The sequence below is a fragment of the Mercenaria mercenaria genome, chromosome 2 (genome assembly GCF_021730395.1).
Source record: "Mercenaria mercenaria strain notata chromosome 2, MADL_Memer_1, whole genome shotgun sequence".
In the NCBI taxonomy this organism is placed as follows: Eukaryota; Metazoa; Mollusca; class Bivalvia; order Venerida; family Veneridae; genus Mercenaria; species Mercenaria mercenaria.
The window spans coordinates 19282613-19309557 of record NC_069362.1 but is presented as its reverse complement, the minus strand read 5'-3'; the positions used below and the strand labels follow the sequence as shown (position 1 = coordinate 19309557).

The following is a 26945-nucleotide window of genomic DNA, read 5'->3' as shown; positions in this document are numbered from 1 at the left end:
AGTCAGGAGACATAACTCCTACATGACTGAATGAATCCGGACACGAAACCCCAGGTGCACAACTGCACATGCTGACTAACATTTCTGTAAACTTTGGTGACTCTAGGTAAAATACTTTTGGAGCTACGCACGACACAACATTAAAATGACCAATTTTTAACTAAGTCAGGGGCTATAACTCCTACAAGACTGAAAGAATCCGGACGCGAAACCCCAGGTGCACAACTGCACATGCTGACCAACATTCCTGTAAACTTTGGTGACTCTAGGTCAAATACTTTTGGAGCTATGCGCGACACAACATTAAAATGACCCATTTTTTACTAAGTCAGGGGCCATAACTCCTACATGACTGAATGAATCTGGACGTGAAACTGCAGGTGCACACTTACACATGCTGACCAACATTCCTGTAAAGTTTTGTGACTCTTAGTCATATACTTTTGGAGCTAGGCGCGACACAACACTAAAATGACCAATTTTTACAAAGTCAGGGGCCATAACTTCTACATGACTGAATGAATCCGGACGTGAAACCCCAGGTGCACAACTACACATGCTGACCAACATTCCTGTAAAGTTTTGTGACTCTACGTCAAATACTTTTGGAGCTAGGCGCAACACAACATTCTCGGAAGGACGGACGGACGCACGGAAGGACGGACAAGGGCAAATCTATATCCCCCCCCCCAAAGTGGGGGCATAACAAATTATTTCCTTTAAAATGCTGACAAGATTTCTTCCAAATAAAAAATATTTCAAGCATGAATGTACTCTGACAGCACTGAGAAGCAAATTGCTTACTCAAAAGAAATGATACAAACCTGACAATACTATGACTGACAGGCATTTAATTCAGTCTTCCAATGTTTAGACTTGGCGGTATACGACCATTTTGTGTCAGTTAGCTGTAAAACCCAACTCACTCACTCACTCCAATGTTTAGTTTCCAGAAGCATTAACAGAAATGTTAGTAGCTAACACTTTTCTAATGTATATTGGAAAATATTAAATCCCACATCTGCAATATGAGCTCATAAACCTGCTTTTTGTACCTTTATCTTTTTAATTATACCATAACCTCTCAATGCTGGAATGTATTTGGTTTAAACATAAAGTTCATTCTTGATTTATTTTAAAACAAGTGCTGTCACTATTGGTGACAAATGTCCCCGAAGCACTCCCAAGAATGTTACAGTTGTCTGAGCAAAATATGCTAGAATAGATTAGGTATGAATCATTTTGTGACCTTGACCATGACCTGAGAGACCAGGGTCATAAGTAAAACACATCTCAGTATGGTTAACATTGTGTAAAATTATTTTCTAATCTCTTGATGGACCAGACAAGAAACAACCATGTTAACCTTGTGTGACCTTGACCTTGGAGCTAGGGGTCTGGGTCTTGGGCACGACAAGTCACCTCATAGGGAACATTCATGCCAAGTTATTACAAAATCCTTTGATGAATGGCAGTTTTGGATCGGACAAGAAACACACCAGGTTAACCTTTAACCTCTAAGTGTGACCTTGACCTTAGAGCTAGGGGTCCAGGTCTTGCGCATGACATGTTGTCTCATTATGGTTAACATTTATACCAAGTTATTTCAAAATCTCTTCATGGATAGCAGAGTTATGGACCGGACATGAACAGCCCCTGTAAACCTTTGACCTCTAAGTGTGACCTTGACCTTGGAGCTAGGGGTCTGGGTCTTGTGCATAACATGTCACCTCATTATGGTGAACATTTATGCAAAGTTATTTCAAAATGGATGGCAGAGTTACAGCCCAGAAGAGAACTTACACAGACGTACAGGATGGATGGACAGTGCGATTTTAATATGCCCACCTTCAGGGACATAAAAATTGCTGCAGTCAAAGCATACAGTACGACATGGCTTCAATACAGATGTACAAACTCCATCTAGAATGACTGAGTTTGATTCTGCCACCTGTCTCAGTGCTCTCAATCTGCAAAACTTTTAAACTGGACTTCTTTGTCAACAATATCTGTGTCTATCAGTTGTGTATTATTTCATACAACCAGTCAGTTGCTTGTTTGGCAACAAACCACTTTTCAACAGGTTTCAAGTTCTTGAAGACATGTTCAGAACTTTTATCATGCAAATTTCACATAAAATTGACTTCCCAGCCTGGTGGTATAAGGTCTGATTCCCATACAAAACTGCCGAACCAGATAATAAAATAAATTACCATGCTGGCCAACTAAGCAGACTTCAGTTACAAATCACTGTAATACATTTCATATAAAGTAACAGCACTGAATATAATGAAAAATTTGGACCATGATGGCACTAAATCACTCAGGTTGTTGTCATAAAGACCAAATCTGAGTTCGCCACACTCACACATCCTTCTATGAACTCACATATCAAGTTTCGTTTATGTAACTTCCAACAAAAATGCTCAATCAAGAGTAATATCTACTAAGAACAAGAGGACCATGATGGTCCCGATTCGCTCACCTGTCCCCACATGACCCAGTTTTGAACTGAGCATGACATTGTTTTTTCTATTATTTGACACAGTGACCTAGTTTTTGAGCTCATGTGGCCCAGTTTTGAACCTGACCTAGATATCATCAAGATAAAAATTCTGACCAATTTTCATGAAGATCCATTGAAAAATATGGCCTCTAGAGAGGTCACAAGGTTTTTTTTATTATTTGACCAACTGACCTAGTTATTGATGACACGTGACCCAGTTTCGAATCTGACCTAGATATCATCCAGGTGAACATTCTGACTAATTTTGATGAAGATCCATTCAAAAGTATGGCCTCTAGAGAAGTCACAAGGTTTTTCTATTTTTACACCTACTGACCTAGTTTTTGATCATAGTTGACCCAGTTTCGAATCTGACCTAGATATCATCAAGATGAACATTCAGACCAACATTCATACAGATCCCATGAAAAGTATGGCCTGTAGAGAGGTCACAAGGTTTTTGTATTATTTGACCTACTGCCCTAGTTATTGAGGGCACGTAACCCAGTTTTAAACTTGACCTAAACATTCTGACCAATTTTCATGAAGATCCATTCACAAGTATGGCTTCTAGAGAGGTCACAAGGTTTTTCTATTTTTAGACCTACTGCCCTAGTTTTTGACCGCCCGTGACCCAGTTTCGAACTTGACCTAGATATCATCAAGAACATTCAGACTAACTTTCATACAGATCCCATGAAAAATATGGCCTCTAGAGAAGTCACAAGGTTTTTTTATTATTTGACCTACTGACCTAGTTTTTGAAAGCACATGACCCAGTTTCAAACTTGACCTAGATATCATCAAGGTGAACATTCTGACCAACTTTCATGAAGATCCATTGAAAACTGTGGCCTCTAGAGAGGTCACAAGGTTTTTCTATTTTTAGACCTACTGACCTAGTTTTGGACCGCACGTGACCCAGTTTCGAACTTGACCTAGATATCATCAAGATGAATATTCAGACCAACTTTCATAAAGATCCCATGAAAAATGTGACATCTAGAGTGGTCACAAGCGAAAGTTTATGCACGCACGGACGAACGGCTGCATGCACGCACGGACGACGGATGCTGCGCGATCACAAAAGCTTACCTTGTCACAAAGTGACATGTGAGCTAAAAAAACAACAGTCCGACGTAACTAAAAGTAACCAGACACAAACTTAAAGAATATATTTCTGTTCTAACATGACATTTCTTGGTAAAATAAGGGCTGTAACTTTCAAACTACCGGTACATTGAATTCAAGTTTGATTAAGATTGCTTCAGAAATATCATGCAAACCAACTGTCGATGACAACATCCAGTGACCCAAAAAGCTCACCATAACCACTTCATGCTCAAGGGAAATAAAAAGCAAAGAAAGAACACCAATATTTTCCTAGTATATATTTGTGTTTTATATACATATCACATATATTGCACTAGCTCTAGTCAATGGCAAATGGAATTGTCTAGAAAACTCTAAATTATAACTTTCTTCAAATATGTAACATGCATAATCAAGGTGCTTTTCATATATAACAATATCACTAATGCTGACTCTTGGGGGCTTAACCACCTTCACAATCTTAACAACAATTTCTACCATGTAACTTCTAACTAAAAGTAAATCACCCATAATGGCTATTGGCAATCTCTGTATGTGATTTTACCATTATCCACCTGGTTGCTTACAAGAACTACTCTAGCAGCCACAGAATGCTGGAATTACATTGGGAGAATATGTAATTGCAAGCAAACTGCCAAATGCCATTACAGGTCCATTACTTTAAAAGGCATAAAAAAATCATTATACCAACAAACTAATTATCAACCTACATTATATTTACAACAAATATGCTATTTGTAACTAAAACTGTACATCTGTAATTCTAATCATAGAAAGTAAATGCATATAATTTTCAGTAAGGCCAGCAATTTTATTTTAAACCTACTTCTGGTGAATTTACATTTAAATTTTTACAATAAACAAGAGGGCCAAAATGGCACTAGGTCACTCACCTAAGAAACACTCTGTAACAGTGTAAAACATGTTTGACCTAGTGATTACATGGAAACAAATATTCTGACCAATTTTCATTAAGATTGGACCAAAAAATTGGTCTCTTGCGATAAAACAAGCATTTTCTTAGATATGACCTAGTTTTTGACCCTAGATGACCCATGTTCAAACTCGACCTAGATTTTATCAAGGCAATCATTCTGACCAAAATTCATGAAGATCAACTGAAAAATACAGCCTCTATCACATACAGAAGTTTTTTCTTTGATTTGACCAAGTGACCTAGTTTTTGACCTCAGTTGACCCATATTCAAATTCCACCTAGATTTCATTAAGGCAATCAACCTGACCGAATTTCATAAAAATCAATTGAAAAAAACAGTCTCTATCGCATACACAAGATTTTTCTTTAATTTGACCTAGTGACCTAGTTTTTAACCTCAGATAACCCAAATTCAAAATCGACCTAGATTTCATCAACGCAATCACTCTGACCAAATTTCATGAAGATCAATTGAAAAATACATCCTCTATTGCATACACAATGTTTTTCTTCGATTTGACCTAGTGACCTAGTTTTTGACCCCAGATGACCCATTTTCAAACTCGGACTAGATTTTATCAAGGTAATCATTCTGGCTAAATTTAATGAAGATCAGTTGAAAAATACCGCCTCTATTGCATACACAAGGCTTTTCTTTGATTTGACCTAGTGACCTAGTTTTTGACCCCAGATGACCCATTTTCGAACTTAGTCTAAATTTCATCAAGGGTATCATTCTGACTAAAATTCATGAAGATCAATTGAAAAATACAGCCTCTATCACATACACAAGGTTTTTACGTGATATGACCTAGTGTTTTTGAACCCAGATGACCCATTTTCGAACTCGGCCTAGACTTCATCAAGGTTATCATTCTGACCAAAATTCATGAAGATAAATTGAAAAATACCGCCTCTATCGCATGCACAAGGTTTTTCTTTGATTTGACCTAGTGACCTAGTTTTTGACCCCAGATGACCCATTTTCGAACTCGGTCTAGATTTCATCAATGCAATCATTCTGACCAATATTCATGAAAAAGAATTGAAAAATACAGCCTCTATCGCATACACAAGGTTTTTCTTTGATTTGACCTAGTGACCTAGTTTTTGACCCGAGATGACCCATTTTCGAACTCGGCTTAGATTTCATCAAGGTTATCATTCTGACCAATATTCATGAAGATTAATTGAAAAATACTGCCTCTATCGCATACACAAGGTTTTTCTTTGATTTGACCTAGTGACCTAGTTTTTGACCCGAGATGACCCATTTTCGAACTCTGCCTATATTTCATCAAAGTTATCATTCTGACCAATATTCATGAAGATTAAATGAAAAATACAGCCTCTATCGCATACACAAGGTTTTTCTTTGATTTGACCTAGTGACCTAGTTTTTGACCCGAGATGACCCATTTACGAACTCGGCCTAGATTTCATCAAGGTTATCATTCTGACCAATATTCATCAAGATTAATTGAAAAATACAGCCTCAATCGTATACACAAGCTAAATGTTGACAGACGACGGACGACAGACGACAGACGCCAGACGACGGACGCCGGACATCGAGCGATCAGAAAAACTCACCTGAGCATTGCTCAGGTGAGCTAAAAATCATGCCTATTAGTACCAAGCTTCATTATAAATACCTTTCACCACTCTTAGATCAAAGTAATTCAGTCTAGATGAGCACACGTCAAGGGCAGTAAACTTACCTATCTTCCTAGCTTGAAATTAATTATTTATACATAACAAAGGTTGGAGAGAGATTTAATATGATACTATGTCTTTTTTAAATTATCATGGACAAAAATTATGCCTACATTGGTAATTAGATAAAACATAGATTCTTTTTACTTACAGCATATTAGCTAAATTCAACAAAAGCTAGATCCAAAATCGTAAATCTGAATGTCTGAAAACCAGTCTCACAATTCAGACATCTGATTGGATGCTTCTGCGGACAATTTAAAATTAACCAATGAAAAGGAAGCATTCTGGGACTGGTTTACTATGACACATGTAATGGAAATCTAAAATTTCTTTAACTGAACTTACTTCAGGGCCATTTTCTACATATAAACATGAGAATGAAAGTGCTGATGAAAATTTTAAAGCCTTTGAACCCAATAGTGATCAATGTGTTTTAAATCATTGGCAAATGGAAAAAATAACAAATTTCTTAAAAAAAACAAAGAGAAATGGAAAAACTACTCTACCTATACAAATATATAATATGCAATGTTTGAACATGTTATTTTATGGAAGAAAAACAAAATCACCAGAAATGCACACAGTTCATATTAAGTCTGATAAATACTTTGGTTTTTACTGGCTTAACAACAAAATTCTCAAAAAATAAATTTAAGAAAGAGTGAATCATGTTCCATACTTGTGTACAGTCTAACCTGTACTAACGGTCACCTCCGATTAGCGGTCACCTCCGTTCAGCGGCCATTTTATGATTTTCCTCTATTTTATCACTTTATTCAGCGGCCACCTGCCATCCGCGGCCAGCGGCCACCGAAATTGCCTCCCGACCGCCAAATTTGACCCCTTTCAGCGGCCATTTTTCTTCCAAAACCAATTATTTTTAGGCAATAATCGCCGAAGATACCCGATTTTGAGAAGCACGTGGTTGCTAAGTTTCGCGTGACTTCACCAAAAGAATGACAAAATGACATGAGCTTCTCAATTAAAACTGATAACCAAAGGTGTAATCCCCTTTTGTTATGATCAAATGGCCAGTAATTATCGGTAATTAGCGTGTCACCTCGCGTCAGTTTTGTTGTTCACAGTTTGACCTCGGTTAAAGATAATACTCGATAACTAATTAGTAGCATAATATTTGAGATTTTTTTTATACTTCTGTCATCAAAATACTATTAAATTTATACGAAATTAATTGTGTTTGAAAAAAAATATAAACCACTCTATCTTTTACGGAACGTAACGGCAATCTTAGATTTAGCGTAGACAATAAGCGCCGAGAGTAGCTTCCCTTACCAAAATGGCGAAAATTGTAAACAAACTTGTTTCGAAGTTGGAAAATTGTCTGTAACAATTTTTGTAGTAAAAAAAAACACGCCGGAGTTAGATTGCTAAAAAGACCATTCGTATTGCGAAGGCAAATGCACGTCATTGTATCCTGGTAAAATAATAATGGAAAACCCAAAAAGAAATGGGCCTAAAGGCTAAAGATTGGTCAGAAGTCTGAAAAATACATATACTGGCTGCACCTCCGATCAGCGGTCACCTGGCTTAAGCGGCCAAATTGTCTGCTTCCCTTGGCTGGCTGCTTAAGACAGGTTAGACTGTAGGTACCAATACATGCATGATTTTTGGCAAATAATAAAGTAAGCATACAAGATTTCAAAACATCCAACATTGGCATTTTATCTATATCTATATAGGAATCTTTATGAAACAAATTTTATCTAATTTAGCAGTTCAAACCAATGTTAATTTCTATGCTTATTAACATATCAACAGGCCATTGCATCCTGGTGTATGGATGTTCTGCACCTGTCACTGTCACAAGCTTTATGTGTAACACTATAGCTAAACAGAACAATACTCAAAGTCATGTGCATAAATTATGTGCATAATCATGTACATACTTGTTTGTTTTTGAACAGTATTTCAGTGATATGATGGCCAGAATGTTAAATCTACCAGTGTTCATGGATTCTGTACCAGAACTAACCTGTTCCCTTCAATTAACTGCCAACTTCTCCACATGAATCATCAAAGGTTACAGATACTTTGTCTTCTATGAAACCATAACGAAGAACAAATGCCTCACCCAGGTATCAAACTCCTACCACCATGATTAGAAAACTTTTACTCTCCCTACCGAGCTAAGCAGGCAGGCACAATTGTGAACACAAAATATAGACATAGTACATAGAATATAAACAGAAACCTGTACATAACTTGCAAACAATCTTTTCATAACATACATATACTTGTGAACATAATATGAACATGTACACAGAGAGACATGTACATAGCATATACATTTATCTTGCCTCCTACAAGATTCTTGCATTTCTATTGGTCAACAGGCGTCACGTGGAGACAGGATAAATTCCATATCCTGCTAGTACATTTCAGATATGAATTTTGATTAAAAACAAAATGGCTGACGCATCACTGGCGTAATTGAATCAAGTCAGATCATAAGCTCCAGCTATCTATATTGTTTCCGAGATAAAAAATCTAGTGTTTTTTGCTGTTCTATTTTTTCCTATCTAAATAAGGTTCGTAAAGTTAATGGCAATAGAAGAACAGTAACTCTGTATGGGACGGCCCCAACTGCCAGGTTGAAATGTTGTTTTAGTTAAATCATCGTAAAGCAAAGGAATTAACACATTTGTAAGACATTAGTTTGCTGTAGGATCATTTAATCTACCTACAAGATAAAGGAATTAACTGGAAACGGGACGAAAGCCGAAGTTTTAAGACATTTCTGCCATCATGTAAATCTGATGATTTTTCGAAAGGATGGAACATAAAAGTTTTTTCAAAACCAGTTCATAACCTGTATAAATGAGCTTCTGTGTTTCGTGATTCAGTCAGAATACAGTTCACTTTACATTTTATGGCTGGTGTTAATCAGCTCATTTAACTATAATCAAAGCATGATGACCTGAGAAGATTGCAAGATTCCAGTCTGCACTGTAATTGTAAGTAGCTTTTTTAATATAAATATGGCAATTACAGCGAGGATGTAAAAGGTAGTCAGCAAGATAAAATCGTTACACTGCTTGTTGGCGACAGGATACGGGATATACGCTGTCTCCAAAATCCGTATCAGGCTCGAGCTTTGCTGATATGGATTTCCTCAACAGCGTTTATCCCTTTTCCTGTCATCGATAAGCAGTGTAACTAATAATACTTGTGTATACAAAGAAATGAGTACTGAAATATCAGCCTTTCTATTGTTATTGTATTATGCAACTTTCAGCTATTACTACATTTATATCTATTTGTCACTTAACAATAAAACCAAAATTTTCAATTTTCTTCTTCACTGACATACTGACAAGGTATGTAAATCAATGGATCTTCTGAGAATTCCATTAATGTAATTCTGACTTCATACCAGTACTATTCTTTATGTCAAGAGACTGCTAAAAATAGTTACTATTTTATCACAAACAAAAAAAGAGTCATCAAGTTTTATGCAAAAACAACAATGAAAACACAATATCTTCCATAACATTCATATAATTTCAACAATCTGAAGCCTTTGAACAAAACCGTGTCCTGACACAAAACAAAACTGTATCCTGACACAGAACCGTGTCCTGACCCGTAACAAAACTGTGTCCTGACACAAAACAAAACCATGTCCTCACATGAAATTAAAACCTTGTCCCAACATGAGACAAAACCATCTCCTGACATAAAGCCGTGTCCTCACACGAAAATGTAAAAAGTACTTTAATCTTTGGCAATTTACACCAAGTATCAATATAATTCAAGAATCAAGAAAATCATTAAAAAATTTTTTTAAAAAGACCAAACTCTGAACAATAATTCCTTTCCACTGGAAAATCTAAATATTATTTATACAATGTAAGTATTTTGACAAACTACAAATGTGTATAATTTATGTAACAATTTTTAAACAACCTTAATACAGAGAGTATAACACAGTATAATAATCATTAAAACATTTCAAATATCTCAGACCAAATAGTACCAGAGATGAAGTTAAAGAATTATGCAGAAGTAAAGCTTCTCGGAACATGTTAGTAGACAAAATAAGATGTATATTACTTGAAAATATATTCTTAAAGATAGTCAGTAAACATTCAAAATAAGATTATCAATCCAAACAAGAGACATTTGTAAAACACTGTATGCATCCCAACAGTACCCCATGATAATCTGTACCATTTTCAGTCCCCAAGATCACTATAACCTTAACCTCTGACCCCCAGCACAACTGGGGTCAGCTACTGATCAAAAGCAATTATACTATGAAGTTTTGTGGACTGTCTTCAGTTAATGAGGGGAAATGGCTTTCAATTTCAATGTCAGTGTAATTTTGACCTTTTGACCTACTGACCCCCAAAACAACAGAAGTCATCTACTGAGCATGGACAATCATTCTGTAAAGTTTGAAGGCAGTAGGCCATAATGTTAGTAACTTATTAAAGAAAAAACGTTTTAAGTCTTGAGGGCCATTTTGACCATCCTATGAAGTTTGACTATTGTGAGACCAAGCATTCTATAGCAAATGAATGGATGGACTGACCAACTGACTATGAGCAAAACACTATACACCGTCATCTTCAAAGGGAATTTAATAAACAATAGTTTTAAAAGATTTTTTTCAAGCTAACATAAAATGGTTCAAAACTATTCCTTGTAAATTTCTATGACAAAAAGAATAGATAACAAATGGTACAAAAATTGATCAAGCACCGTCATAAATAGGGTCAGAGGTTATAAAACAGAGTTTGGTAGACCAGTCTCAGAATGCAGCCCTGCCATTGGTCAATTTCAAAACCAAATTCAGAATCAACCAATTGGATGCTGTTAATTCGAGACTGGTCTTAAAATGCTGTTTTTATAACCTTGTTTTATATCCATATCCACTTTTGTGAAAAGCAAGGAACATATTTTCAAAATTTAATGCAACAAGAAACTTGTCAAACTGCAAAGTTCCACCACCAAACTACAAGTGACCTATGATAAAGGGAGTTAATGCTCTGATATATATATATATATTATATGACACAGTACTGTCTATCAATATCAGACAGTTAAGTCTAGCACAACTCAATGGCAAGATAATATAAAAGAGACTAGGTGTCATACATGCTGATATTACATAATGTCAAAGACTGAAATGGATAAGTTTGGGGTCGCTTAAAATACAATTTCTCCTTTTGGTGGACAGTCAATGCCTCAATACATTTACTCTAAAATCAAGCTGAAAACAACAAGTACATACTTCTAAATGGAAGTACCCCAGCTATTGTAATACACCAATTATGTAACACATTTAAAGAAACACACCTCCGGAAGAACAACTGAATACTAAAATGTTTTAATCAGAATGCAAATTCTATACCATCAATATCAGTTTAAGCTGGAATCTTATGACATGAAGTACACCTAAACAGCTATTAGATTTTCTCAACTGTATGTCAAATCTTTACCGTGTGACTAACATGGTACGGATGTTTCTCTTCTTTTTATACAGGCTACTGTTTCCATTGTGTTTTTATCAATACATACTGTCTACAATACATTTATTAAAGTACTTTTCTAAAGTCATACAAAATGTATAAATTCAGAGGCATACTCCTTCAACAAACAAAATTCATTTTGAACTGATTTTATAATTTTAAAGTCCAAACAAAACACAGCTACATTTCTACTGAACAAATATGGCAACATTAGTGTTGAACATAAACATGTATCATTAGGCAAATAGAATGCATGATGGTTTCAGGATAATAATTATAAATATGAAGATGTATTGAAGTACACATCAAAAAACAAATCACAGGAATATTAGGTCATTCATTTCATAACCCTGCCAATAAAAACCTTATATTAGCATTTTCTGCACCAAGAAATCATAAATCACATTTAAAAACTAATTTTGTTTTTTAAAACTGTGTAAATCTACATGCAAAAAGACATACCTAGAGCTTTTTTCAGAAACGTATCATAATGTTTAGCGATATATTATATGTATGCCTGCATATACTAAAACTCTGAATCTCTTTAAACTAGCACAACTGATTTTTAGACATACATTTTTGGCCCACTGTTCACAAATGCTCTTGAAAAGCCTTCAGGCAGCTTATTCATAACAACAATTGGGAATTACTGTTAAACAACATACTCCCATATGCTAACCATGCCTAACACATTCTTGTATGCTATTTTTGCATATTTTAGCCATTTATATAGCTTACACAAGCACATGATTTTCCATACACTCATTTCATATACACAGAATATGTAATCAAACTAGAGATGCTTTTGAGAAAAGGGAATGTCTCCCACAACTGCCTAATCATCTTAATAGTAACTTTACTATTTGTAAGTCAGTCTTTATATACTGTTTACTTAGAGCACATGTGCATGTGCTTTTCTGACACCAAAAGGACCTACCTACTACTTTTAAGCGCCGGTTTGAGGTAAAAAAATGTGCAAGAAATCTGAATGTTTTTTGGTAATTCAAGGGTCATAATTCCGAAGTGCCTGGGCCGATTTGGCTGGTTATCAAACTTGGCCGAGGTCTTATAGTCAAACACATTTTGTTCAAGTTTGCACTTAGAGCGCACATAAAGTGCCCTAAAGGGACTCCTATACTACTAATGATTAGTAGTATATGGGTCCTTTTATGTCCCAAGACCTGAGCATATTTCGGTAATTCAAGGGTCATAATTCTGAAGTGCCTGGACCGAACTTGGCCGAGGTCTTATGGTCAAACACATTTTGTAAAAGTTTGGTGAAGATCGGATGAGAAATGTTTGACTTAGAGTGCAGACAAGGTTTGTGACAGACACACAGACTGGAGTAAATCAATATGTCTCCCACACCACTGTGTGGTGGGAGACATACTAAGTTACTGATTGTCATGACAGAAAGAAAAGCTCTGCAAGTCAAAAGACAGTCTTTAACTAGGCCCTCTGCATTACCATTAATGAATGTGTGTTATATATGTTTCAACTGAACCTTTCAAAATTTTATAGAAAACTTCAGACATATGCATACAAAAATTATTGCAAATTATTTTACAACTGTCATGAGGAATAAACAATATTCTAATCAAATAAGAGTTAATCTATAATCTCCACTGTTCCCATATAGTTCCTAGTGTTAATTGGGGTGCATCCATTTGTAATTCTGAAAAAAAATATCCGTAAATTACACAAAAATGTGCACAAAAATACTTAAGGCTTTAATTCCTTACATAATGTTATAATAGTAAATTCTTTAATGCAAAATCTACTGTGTACTATCTATAGCAAATAAAGTCACACTAACTTATGACACAGTGCTTTAAACTTTAGCCTGCTGGCAGCAAGTGATTCTCATCAGAGCAAGCTGATCTTGGTCAGCACTTTCCGCTATTCAGTCTGTAAATTTTCAGTGATCACCCCTTCGAATAATAAATGGTACTGCCAAAAATGAACGCTAGACAAGTCCATTTTAGAAATTTATAGGGGTAAAGGTTTAAGTACATTAGGCATTAGTGCGCTACTTGCATCAGAAATAAATAAAACAGCCAGCTGTTCTTTTAATGATCAATCGACCAACAATAGTGTAAAATTTTAGCAAATGAAAGGTTTCATCAGAATTTTTCTAAATGCATAGTCTATCTTCGTCTTCATTTCCTTAAATAATCAATTAACAAATAAATAATCATTTTACATTAAAGCTAATGGTTATTAAAAATGAAAACATTGATATACGTAGCAAAAAAATGGTATACACTGCATATGTCAAAATGCACTTCAAGTAGCAAAAGAGATTGTCAAAGCACTAGAAATCTTCATCCATGACTCTTTGAAGCTGTATCCGAGAATGTCAAGGGGAGTAACTCTGCAGACTTGTACCAAAAGCACAGTAGAAAAGCTCAAGTAGAATCTTTAGTCTGGTTGAGAAGAAATGATCAGGTAATCTTCAGAGCAGACTGTGTTTATGATGGTTGAGGCACATACACAAGGGAGGTAAATCATGCAGTCTTACATAGTATGTAGAGTAGAGGTTATCTAACATGAGTACCTGCAATGCCAAAGGAAAATTTCAGTCTGTTTGCCTTTTAAATGTGAGAGTTTGTGTAAGGGGTTGATAGGTTTTTGTATATAGGTGCAAAATTTCCATACTGAATTCTGTCATGTAACTATTTCTTTATTTTCAGACATAATGTCATTATATTGGGTAAAGGTGGACCCTTTTATGATTTCTTTTAAAAAGCAAACAGGCTTGAATGAAATAAAGTGATATAATTATTGTAAAATCTAACACTGCTATCCTCCATGAAGTAAACAAACAGGATTAATTTGAATAGCAGGAAAATGCACAAAGGGCAAACAGGTAGCTGAATTTTTCCTAGGCCTAACAGAACACAATCACAAAATAAACAACAGTACAAATGTAATTACTATATATTGCAGAGAATTTCCTTTACATTTTATACATTCTAATATAAAACACAATGAACTGTTTTTAAAAAGTTACAAAATAATTATACATTCAATTATACAAGTTTTCACCTGATTTCTATTTACTGCTAAATTTGTGCCATTGACAAGAGCGAGTGCAAGTATACTATGATACAATTTACAAATTCTACATGCTTATGTTATGGGTATAACTGCTTAGAAACATAAAGCAAGGTTTGCACGGGTATGACATTTTGGAAAAAAGAGAAGAGAAATAGCACACATATTGACATACTATTCACACAATATGACATTTTTTAAGGAAAAAGGAACAAGAAGGCCATAGTTGCCCTAAGTCGCTCACTTGAAACTGACTATTTGACCTTGAATATATGTATGACACACTGAATCATGAAAAGTAACTGCTGTACAGGAGGTTTTACAATTTTTATCCCTGGCAGCCCTTAAAATCTGTCAAAGAGAACTATTTGAATAAATTTGTGAGAGGATCTTACAATGATGCTACATAACATATAATGATCGATTCTGCAATTCAATAGAAGCTCTTTAAAGGTTTTGCGGTGGCACCTATAATCAGTCATGTGGAACTATTTGAATAAATCTGTGAGAAAACCTTACAAGGATGCTAGAGACCATGTTTGGTGGTGATCCATTAAGCTGTTGCAGTTCTTGAGGAGATCATTCTATCTTTACATTTGGATGCTCCTATAAATCAGTCATGGGGAACCATCTGAACACATCTGGGAAAGTACCTTACAAGGATGCTTGTTTGGTGATGACCCGTAAGTTGTTTAAAGGTGAAAGCTAATGCCCGACGACGGACAGAGCCTCATCACAACAATTTATGCTGAACCTTTCAGGTGAGCTAATACACTTACCATTTTTTCAAGGACATCCTGGAATTTCTTTCTAGAAAGATTGTTTTGATATGCATAAACTATTGGAAAAATATAAAGATCTTACCATGCTTTTTAAATGGAGCATTCTGGAATGGATCTGTGGAAGAATCCGACCCTGACATTACCAAGTCTTCTCTACTCTTTACATTTGATATACCTGAATAGAAAAAATAGTTCATTTACAAGTTATACTGTGACATCATACGGACAATAATCCCGCCACCATTTGTTTTTCTATCTTTACGAAACATCTGGTATCCACTTATTTGAAATTCACTCACAGTCACAGAAGCTGTCATTCAAACACATTTCACAGAGTCCAATGACATCCAGATATGTATGATAATGAAGTAGAATTTTCAATTCACCAAATTTTGGGTAAAGTAGTGGATGTTCAGATGCAAAAATTTAAAACCTTTTTTTTGTTCAAAGTTTTCTGCACTTTTTTGAATATTTTTGACACAAGAAATTGAAGTTGTATTTCCTGAGTCGTTAATTACGTTTTCATCTTGAATTAATCCATGGCTGACTTGGACGGTTGAATCACTAGTTACCAGCATGGTGCCATCCAAGGACTTCTTGACCAAGGATTCCATGGTCCCTGATGAATTCTCATCCTGGGATGGTGCCACTGTTGTCTCCGATTCATTCTTTGATAGTTGTAGGCATTCCGAAAATTTACATGTTGTTTTACAACTTAACCCTTACCCTGCAAAATTTCTATAACGAACTTGTCCCATCTCTCAAATTGGACAGTACCACTGACTGTTAAAAGAGGTGCTTACCAAAAAGATACTGACTGAATGGCAAACAATGCAGATCTTGATCAGACTGCATGGATGTACAAGCTGATCAAGATCTACACTAGTCACAAAGGCAGAATCAATCATGTTCAGCATGATAAGGGTTAAGTGCAGGTTTACTGTGTTGAAATATCCATACATGTAATGACTTACTACTATTTGAACCTCTACGTAGTTTATCAAACTCCTTTCCAAATATTGAATCTTCTGTTTCAGTTCCAAAATTATCCTCTTCAAATGGATTCCATTCATCCATAGACACTGTCCTTGTCATTCCAAGGGACCTGAAGTATGTGTATAAATATCAATAGTCTCATTATTAAACTTTTAAACCTGGCACCATGAGATCAATAGTGCAACTCCTCTATGTATTTGCGGAAACATTTCACAACTGTTTTTTCTTTTAGAACTAAAAGGCGTGCAATGATGAAGATTTCAACATCATTACTTACTCACAGAAAATTAGGGTCTCTAAAAACCCTGGAGAAACTTATTAGGAAATATTAAAAGAGACACATTCCATAGCTGGTGAAATGTTTGTAAAATATGCAAATACTATTTACTCAGTAGACTGCCTTTATTTAAAAACAAGAGGGCCATGAAGGCCCTGTATCGCTCACCTGACCTATTGACCTAAAGACCATCAAGATTAACATTCTGACCAAGTTTCATTAAGATATGGTATCAATGTGGCCTCTTAAATGTAAACTAGCTTTTCTTTTAATTTGACCTAGTGACCTATTTTCTGACCCATCATGACCCAGATTCAAACTGGACCTTGAAATAATCAAGATTACCATTCTGACCAAGTTTCATGAAGATACAGTCATAAATGTGGCCTCTACAGTGTTAACAAGCTTTTCCTTTGATTTGACCTGGTGACCTAGTTTTTGACCCCAGATGACCCAATATCAAACTCGTCCAAGACTTTATTGAGGGTAACATTCTGATCAAGTTTCATTAAGATTGAGCCACAACTGTGACCTCTAGAGTATTAACAAGCTTTTCCTTTGATTTGACCTGGTGACCTGGTTTTTGACCCCAGATGACCCAATATTGAACTCGTCCAAGATTTTACCGAGGGTTACATTCTGACCAAGTTTCATTAAGATTGGGCCAAAAAGTATCCTCTAGAGTGTTAACAAGCTTTTCCTTTGATTTGACCTGGTGACCTAGTTTTTGACTCCAGATGACTCAATATCGAACTCATCCAAGATTTCATTGAGGGTAACATTCTGACCAAGTTTCATTAAGATTGGCTCAAATTTGTGACCTCTATAGTGTTAACAGTCAAATTGTTGACGACGACTGACAATGGACACAGGGCGATCACAAAAGCTCACCTGTGAGTACTTCGTGCTCAGGTGAGCTAAAAATTAAAAATTCATTTCTTACTACCAGATCTTAGACAAATAATGGAAACATGTCTATTGTAAAGTCATTATTTGTGAGGAATTTGCCATGGACTTTGTAACTTTTCATGAACTTTGTTAACAAGTCAATTCACAAAATTTATTTGCAAGGAATAAGTAAAATTCACATTCATTTTAGGTTCACAAATCCACAAGTTCATATTCCCACAAAATAGCTGTTTTGACTAAAACCATGAGGTTTTATGCCCATAAAATTAAGTTATCCTACCTTCATGCAAATTAAAGGCAAAAATCAATGGGTATGATACATTTTGCTTTATCAGGTTCTTACGGCTGTCATTGATTGGGTTTTAGGCATACTGACGTTACTGATACATCGGAAGACAAATATCGACGATACATTAATTATAAAGTTAGATTAACAACCTGTTTGTTCATGTGCATACTATATACCTTCTTGTTATGAGTTAATGATTTTTTTTTGTTTTATTGCCTACTTTTCATATTACTGTTTGACTGTGTTGTATTTGTATTTATGAAATAAATAAAAATTAATAAGGACTGCTATGGTACAAGTTTAGACATGACCTTTTTAGACAACTTCTGTTACTTAGGTCACATCTTTGCAGGCAGAAAAGTTACTTTAGAGTGTTTATCTGGATAGATTTTTTTTCCTGTAAAATATCGATTTTTAAAAACGGGAATCGATAATCGATCGACCAAAAAATATCATTGATATATCGATATCGTTTCTATCGATGACAGCCCTAATGTCACTAATGTATAGGGTATGCATACTGTATTTGCAATAATACCACAAGAAGTTTTTATAACGGAAACGCTTGGAGAAACGGAAAATGACTCATGTATAGCATTTGTTCAGAAATTAAGCTTTCCGCATTTAAATCAAGGAATATTTTGAATCTGGAATGAAGTGTTATTGAATAAAGTCATAGAAACAGGTTGCTTATTTTTTCTGTCAAGCAGCGTTATGGCTGGTGTATAAGTCACGTCTAACGTTTGCTTGGTGAGAATGGATATCCGGCTTGCAATTGAACTTCGGACAAAACTTCACTTAGCAGCAAACTAAAATTATTCATTCATGTTCAGCATAACAGAGAGGTCGAGTACTAAACAAAACAAGGTTAGCCTTTGTTTTTCAGCTTTTATTTTATAATATTTGGGATTTTTATTTTATAATATTTGGGATTTTAAAGACCTATTTGTGTGATTTGGAGGGCGTATTAATTTTTAAATTTCTATGCAAGGCAGACTCGGATCTAGTTGCTGGTAAATTTTGAATTTTAATTAAAGAATGATTTTAGATCAGAATGTAGGATAAATAGAACATTAGGTTACTATCTAATAAATTTAAATTTATTAAGTTTGTCTACGAAAAAATAAAAGTCTTGGCAGGGCCTCAACTTTTATATTTTCTTTGACTCACTTAATAAATCTAAATTTTTAAGACAGTAACCTAATATTCTCTATTTATTTTACAGTACACAATATACATTTCCAAAAAGGATAAAGCAAAAGCAATGTTTTGCACTATTTAAGACAATGCTCTTTTGAAAATATATCTTATTTGAAAATATAAAACATTTGGACTGCTGGATTATATTTACCTTGGAGGAGAGTTTATGGGACTAGTTGTTGCAGATTTGGATTTAAGATCATGAATGGCACTGAGCATATCTCCCCCACCTCCACCGTAAGCTCTAAATGCACTACCCTTTCCACCCATACGGTACCCGGAAGTATCGCTCACATTCCGCCGATGACCTCTCACAGAAGTCTTTGGCGATGTTGGTGGAGTTATAGATATAAGTTGTTGAGAATCACCCTATAATTGAGAAACAATTAAACCTCTGTATATAAAGCAAGAAATATAAACAGAAAATTGATTTTAGTAAAATTATATTAATCTTGACTAAATTACATTGCCTTCCAAACTGGTGAACAAATGAAGGCTTGAAGAAACAACCAATATAACTTCAGTCCATTAGGAAAATGACCAGAAGTCTTGTTTTATACAAAAGCATCTATCAAAACCAAATATTTCAGTGCTATTCTTTTGAATCACAAAGGAGCCCATGAAACTCTGGGAATTAACACAAAGTTTGCTTGTTCTACTGTGTTTGAAGTAACACTGACAGGATTTAGACCAAATAGCAACTTCCTGCCTTTCTTGGAGAAGGAAAACCCTTAACATTGTGTCAGATTTTATGCCTGCCCTTGGCATCCAGGTAGAACATTATTTCAGATTTAATGCAAGGGGCAGGCATTCAGGTAGAACATTATTTCAGAATTAATGCCAGAGGCGGGCATCCAAGTAAAACATTATTTCAGACTTAATGCAAGGGGCAGGCAACGTGGTAGAACATTATTTCAGAATTAATGCCGGGGGCAGGCATCCAGGTAGAACATTATTTCAGATTTAATGCAAGGGGCAGGCAACCTGGTAGAAGATTATTTCAGAATTAATGCCAGGGGCAGGCAACGTGGTAAAACATTATTTCAGATTTAATGCCAGAGGCAGGCATCCAGGTAGAACGTTATTTCAGATTTAATGCAAGGAGCAGGCAACCTGGTAGAACACTGTTTCAGATTTAATGCTAGGAGCAGGCAATCTTGTAGAACAGTATTTCAGATTTAATGCAAGATGCAGGCAACCTGGTAGAACACTATTTCAGATTTAATGCAAGGAGCAGGCAACCTGATAGAACATTATTTCAGTTTTAATGCAAGGGGCAGGCAACCTGGTAGAACACTTTTTCAGAATTAATGCCAGGGGCAGGCAACCTGGTAGAACATTATTTCAGAATTATTGCAAGGAGCAGGCAAACTGGTAGAACACTATTTCAGATTTAATGCAAGGAGCAGGCAACCTGGTAGAACATTATTTCAGATTTAATGCAAGGCGCAGGCAACCTGCTAGAACACTATTTCAGAATTAATGCCTGGGGCACACAACCAGGTAGAACACTATTTCAGATTTAATGCAAGGCGCAGGCAACCTGCTAGAACACTATTTCAGAATTAATGCCTGGGGCACACAACCTGGTAGAACACTATTTCAGATTTAATGCAAGGAGCAGGCAACCTGGTAGAACACTATTTCAGATTTAATGCAAGGGGCAGGCAACCTGGTAGAACACTATTTCAGAATTAATGCAAGGGGCAGGCAACCTGGTAGAACACTATTTCAGATTTAATGCAACCTGGTAGAACACTATTTCAGATTGAATGCAAGGAGCAGGCAACCTGGTAGAACACTATTTCAGATTGAATGCAAGGAGCAGGCAAACAGGTAGACCATTATTTCAGATTTAATGCAAGGAGCAGGCAACCTGGTAGAACACTATTTCAGATTTAATGCAAGGAGCAGGCAAACTGGTAGAACACTATTTCAGATATAATGCAAGGGGCAGGCAACCTGGTAGAACACAATTTCAGTTTTAATGCAAGGGGCAGGCAACCTGGTAGAACATTATTTCAGAATTAATGCCAGGGACAGGCAATGTGGTAGAACATTATTTCAGATTTAATGCCAGGGGCAGGCAACCTGGAAGACCATTATTTCAGATTTAATGCCAGGGACAGGCAACCTGGTAGAACATTATTTCAGATTTAATGCCAAGGACAGGCAACCTGGTAGAACAACTGTTTTGCATACAGGTTTAAAATTCCTGTGATTTGGCAGATGTTTCAAAAACTCTAATCTTACATCTCTGGATGCAAGATGACTCTTGTGTTGTAGTTTATGAAAGAATACATGAATTCAAACAGACAGTGCTTAAAAGGAAAGCATTTTTAAATTTTTCTTCTTCTATTTGAAAAAGATGGTATCAATATGCAAGAAAAAGAATCTATCACTGGTTGCACGTGTCAATTGGAATATCCAGTTCTTGGATAACTGTTTCTGTGGAATACTGACAAAGCTTTGTAGCTGCCTAAAAAGTTACCTTCTTGCCAGATATTTCAATCAGCACCTTCAACCAGTGGAAGATTTTCATAACCGACATTTATTTCTCACTTCATATTGGAGAAATATGTTTCTTTTGCACATTTTCCATAGCCATTTTTATTCACAAATTTAAAATATATTCAAATATAATTATGACTACGTCAGAGTGAAATGGTAGCTTACATTTCTCGGAGGTTTAGGTGGTTTCTGAGGCAGTGGTCCTGGAGGTTTTTTAAATGACTTTTGTTGGAATGTTTTACTGTTCTGATTCACATCATGTGCAGCAGACGTATCACTATCACTGAACACAATCAACTGAGGCTGACCTTCATTACTTCTGACTCCACTCGTCTGACCTGTATCTGTAACAATGCACAAACATCAAAAATTAGTCTAGAATTTTTTTTGTCAGTCTTTGATGAAAAACAAAATAAAAATTGATGCCAAGGCCACTTTCTGAGTTGTTGTAGATTTATCTAATAACTGTCTAACCTAATTTGAGGAAATATGCGAATAGCCCAGTACTTTTGTTAGCTATTAGTTTGAAATCACCAGAACAAAATACAAAATGTAGAAAGAAAAAGTTTTTTAATTATTTTGCAAGTGTACAACAGGTTTAACCTTTTAACAGGAACATAGGGTGGTATGCTGTATTGTTAGCCAATAAAACTAAATATGGTCACCATGTTGTATTATATATGTACAAGGGCGCCATTTCATCCTGTATCCATGAAAGCAAAGTTTTTAAGTTTTACTTTGTGTTATCGTGCGACAGTACTACAATAACATTTGTATTTCTTTCAAGTGCAAAGCAGGTTCTTCTTGAAATAAGTAAAAACTACTCTACACAGATGCAAAGTCGAAGATAATGCTCAAGATCAAAATATTGTTAGTCAAATCATCTTAAAAACACCACTTTTTTAAAGGGCTGAACATGTGACTTTAAACAGGTTTCCAAGGGTGACATGTCCATACAATAAATCACATGTCCAACCACAGACCAATGATTTCATCAACAGTTATCCACCATATGGAAATTTTCATATCAAATCAGATTTTTCTTTCATGTTTATAACGGCATGGAATTTTAAATAATTATACAGTTACTGACTTATATTGAGGTCAATATCATTTTTACAGGTCTGTAAAAACACATATTGACTGAATCATGTGTTGGAGTAAGCAGCCTATCGGTAAATTCAAGTGCCATAATTTCAAAGAGCCTGGGCTGATTTGGCCAGTTATAGAACCTGGCCAAGGACTTATTGGCAAACACATTTTGTTCAAGTTTGGTGAAGATCCGATGATCGGAAGTGCAGACAAGATTTGTGACAGCCAGACGGACACACAGACAGACAGGAGTAAATCAATGTCTACCACCACACAGTGGTGTGGGAGACATAATTACATGTACAATGATACACCTTATGACATGCCTGATCAAAGCTTACAGGACCTCTTTATCTAGCCAACTAGTAAGTTATATACAAACCAATATTTGCAGTTCCTGCCGCAGTCCGAGGATCTCCAGACACCTGTAGTCTCTCCTGTAACAACAGGTTGAACTGGTCCTCATCTGATGATTCACCAGGCTGCTGGGTCGGATTCTGTTGTTGTTGTTGTTGCATCATCATGTACTTTAAGGAATAAGATATTCAGAATTTCAGTAGTACCATAATGAAGTATGTAAATTAACATGACCTTAACCCTTACCCAGCTAAATTTCTATAATGAACTTGTCCATCTTTAAATTTGAACAGTACCATTGACTGTTAAAATGGATGCATACCAAAAAGATACTGACTGAATGGCGAACAGTGCAGATCTTGATCAGACTGCATGGATGTGCAGGCTGATCATGATCTACACTGGTCAAAAAGCAGAATCAATCATGTCCAGCATGGTACGGGTTAAAAAGACTTCATAATTCCCATATTTTCACCACCCTCAGCTTCCTAACTAAATAATATATTCTGTGTTACTTTTCACATTCCTAAAGAGTTATTTCAGTTTTGAATCATTGTCAAATTCTTCAGACATTTAATTTTATGTAAGGATTTTAGATTTATCTATGTCTTGCAAAACTTTTTGAATTGTTTGTTGTCAAATATTGTAAAATAAAAATGTATTTTGAAGGGATATCAAATTGTAGATTTTATCTTCTTAAAATACAATAGATTAACCCCAAAACATATTGCTATATCATTTGTTCACTGGAATTTAATTTTGATGGACACATGAAATCATGAAATACATGACATAACTTTATATCATTAATACTGATTTCACCTATAAATGTGAGTTTTAAAATCTACATTTACCTGTTGCTGAAGAGCCATTTGTTGCTGCATCTGTAACTGTTGTTGTTGCTGCAGCTGTTGTCTATATTGTTGCTGCATCTGTTGTTGCTGCATGAGCTGTTGCTGTCGCAGGTAATACTGGTACTGTTGGGCAGTATAGACACCCTGGGCTTGGGCTTGCTGGTAAAACTGACCTTGCGTCATTGGCCCGGCCTGACTGACATAAACCTGTGCCTGCAAATAATTCACAAATAAAAATGACACAATATTATAGCTTAACACTACCTCTAGCAGGTACAATAAAACTGTATTCAAATCATTATATTCTGTGCAGAAGTATATTTTAAACTTAGCTTCCATAACCAAAAACATCTATCAGCTGTGTCCGTATATGGCAGCATGATCTATAAGTTCTGCCCAAAATTGACAGCAAAATGTATGAAGTCTGTACCAAAAATACCAATAATAATGAAAATAACACACTGAAAACATTAATATTGTCAAATGTACCAATTAAAATCATTTCTTTTTCTTTAATTCATGTAGCAGATAATTATCATCATAAATATTTAAATAAAGTGGTCTCCATGTATGGCAGAAAAAAATTCTGAAGTCAAATTTTACCTGTGACTTTGGCACACCAGCTTGTTGTTGTTGTTGTTGAGCATACTGCTGTTGATGCAGCTGTTGTTGTTGTTGTTGTTGTTGTTGCTGCTGATGCTGCAGTTGTTGTTGTTGTTGTTGGCTTAATGCTTGAGCTTGTTGCTGAGCAGTTGAATCTGCAATACAGTAATAAAGAAATGAATGTTCACAGCTAATTGTAATTTACTAGATGTTACATGTATGAGTATCATCATAACATAATTTAAAGGTAGTTGACTGTTTGTGGCATTTGGTTGTTATTGTTGGGTTTAACATCACACTGACACAATGATAGGTCATATGGCGACTTTCCAGTTTTGATGGTGGAGTAAGACCCCAGGTGAATTATTTCATCATGAGTGGGCACCTGTCTAAGACCACCAACCTTCCTTAAGCTAGCTGGATGGCTTCCTCACACAAAGAATTCAGCATCGCCAGTGAGACTCAAACCAACAGCGGTGAGGGGCAAGTGATTAAAAGTCAGTGACCTTAACCATTCTGCCATGGAGGCACAATAATGGCATTAGGTAAATTCCATGAAATCCCATATTCTTGTCTGTTATTTCAGCATTCTTAGGCCATAAATGTAACTCATACGAGCAACGATTTCGGTGCCATAACCACATACAGAGAAAATGTAATAATTCTGAAATCACACGACCAGCAAATAACCTTTACACACAGGAAAAAATCAATCAACGGTTATTTTGCAATAACCCATGTGCGTGCAAAGTAGTGACATCATCCTCTATGTATAGAATGATCCAGGTGCGTAGCACGAAGTGTAATTCATTCGTAAAAAGTAGTTACCATTTGTTCTAACACAGTCGATACTAGTATATGGTGTTAGAATCGAAATAACAAGTTCCAAAGTGTGATTTATCATAGAATAACCCAAGTTTTTTGTTCTTATGCGAAACAATTTATCACTCAGGTCTTCTGCCTTCGTGATATATTCTTACGCATAAGAACTCAAAACACAGTCAGGGATATAAACTAGTTATTTCTATTAAGGGGCCCAGACTGTCAAAATTAAAGTTTAACATTAAGTATATGGGCATTTTGTCAAACAATTAAAGGGCCCAGCCCAAAATCTAGGGGCCGTGGGCTACTGGGCCCTTGCTAATTTATATCACGGTGACAGGTTATTCTACAATAAACCACACTTGGGAACTTATTATTTCTTAAATAATCGATTGTCATTACAGGTCTACTACATTAAATTAACAAGAGCACCGCCTTGCGGGTGCAGACGCTCATCTGATTTTTTTGTCTCTGTATATTGTCCAACCATGATTTTCTAAGTCCAAAAAGGGCCATAATTTTTGCAAAAAGCAATGTAGAGTTATGGTACTTGTTGTGCAGAGCTACTTTTTAATGGCGAATAACTGCTTCAAGTTTTAAAGCAATAGCTTTGACCGTTAAAGAGAAAAGTTGACCTAAACATAAAACTTAACCAAGAAATCTGATATTTTCTAAGTCCATAAGGGGCCATAATTCTTGAAAAAAGCAAAATGGAGTTATGTTTCTTGCTGTACAGAGTTCACTTTGGATGGTTAACAAGTGTTGCAAGTTTTAAAACAAAAGCTTTGATAGTTTAGGAGAAAAGCTGACTTAAACATAAAACTTAACCAAGTAATCTGATTTTCTAAGTCAAAAGGGGCCATAATTCTAACAAAAAGCAGGATGGAGTTATGTTTCTTGTTGTACAGAGTCAGCTTCTGATGGTGAACAAATGTTGCAAGTTTCAAAGCAATAGCTTTGATAGTTTAGGAGAAAAGTTGACCTAAACATAAAACTTAACCAAGAAATCTGATATTTTCTATTTCCAAAAGGGGCCATAATTCTTGCAAAAAGCAGGATGGAGTTATGTTTCTTGCTGAACAGAGTCAGCTATTGATGGTGAACATATGTTGCAAGTTTTAAAGCAATAGCTTTGATAGTTTAGGAGAAAAGCTGACATAAACATAAAACTTAACCAGGCAATGCAGACGCCAACACAGACACCGATCAAGTGATGACAATAATTCATCATTTTTTTTCAAAAAATCAGATGAGCTAAAAATATACATCTACAAATAAGTAATATAACAACTCTGGAAAATATACAGTATAACCTCTGTTATATAGGACCAAATGCCTCCACACATACCTAGATCTTTTCTTATCGGGGTGTTATTCCTAGTAAGTTAACATTTCCAAAAAACATACTCTGTTCCAAAAAAAGAGA

At 35.6% G+C, this 26945-nt stretch overlaps 1 protein-coding gene across 2 annotated transcripts in view; it reads right to left on the bottom strand.

Annotated features, from left to right (window-relative positions):
* Positions 1-26945, bottom strand: part of LOC123563433 (BMP-2-inducible protein kinase-like) — a 58666-nt gene that overhangs the window by 16138 nt on the left and 15583 nt on the right. Inside the window, exons 11-17 of one of the 2 annotated variants that reach the window (XM_045356250.2) lie at positions 24698-24852; positions 24095-24307; positions 23266-23410; positions 21957-22135; positions 19432-19649; positions 16584-16714; positions 15692-15784 (exon numbers count right to left, since the gene is read on the bottom strand). In XM_045356250.2, the coding sequence (XP_045212185.2) occupies positions 15692-15784; positions 16584-16714; positions 19432-19649; positions 21957-22135; positions 23266-23410; positions 24095-24307; positions 24698-24852 (1134 nt within the window). The remainder of the gene's footprint in view (positions 1-15691; positions 15785-16583; positions 16715-19431; positions 19650-21956; positions 22136-23265; positions 23411-24094; positions 24308-24697; positions 24853-26945) is intronic. The other variant, XM_053531721.1, reaches the window with a different exon arrangement.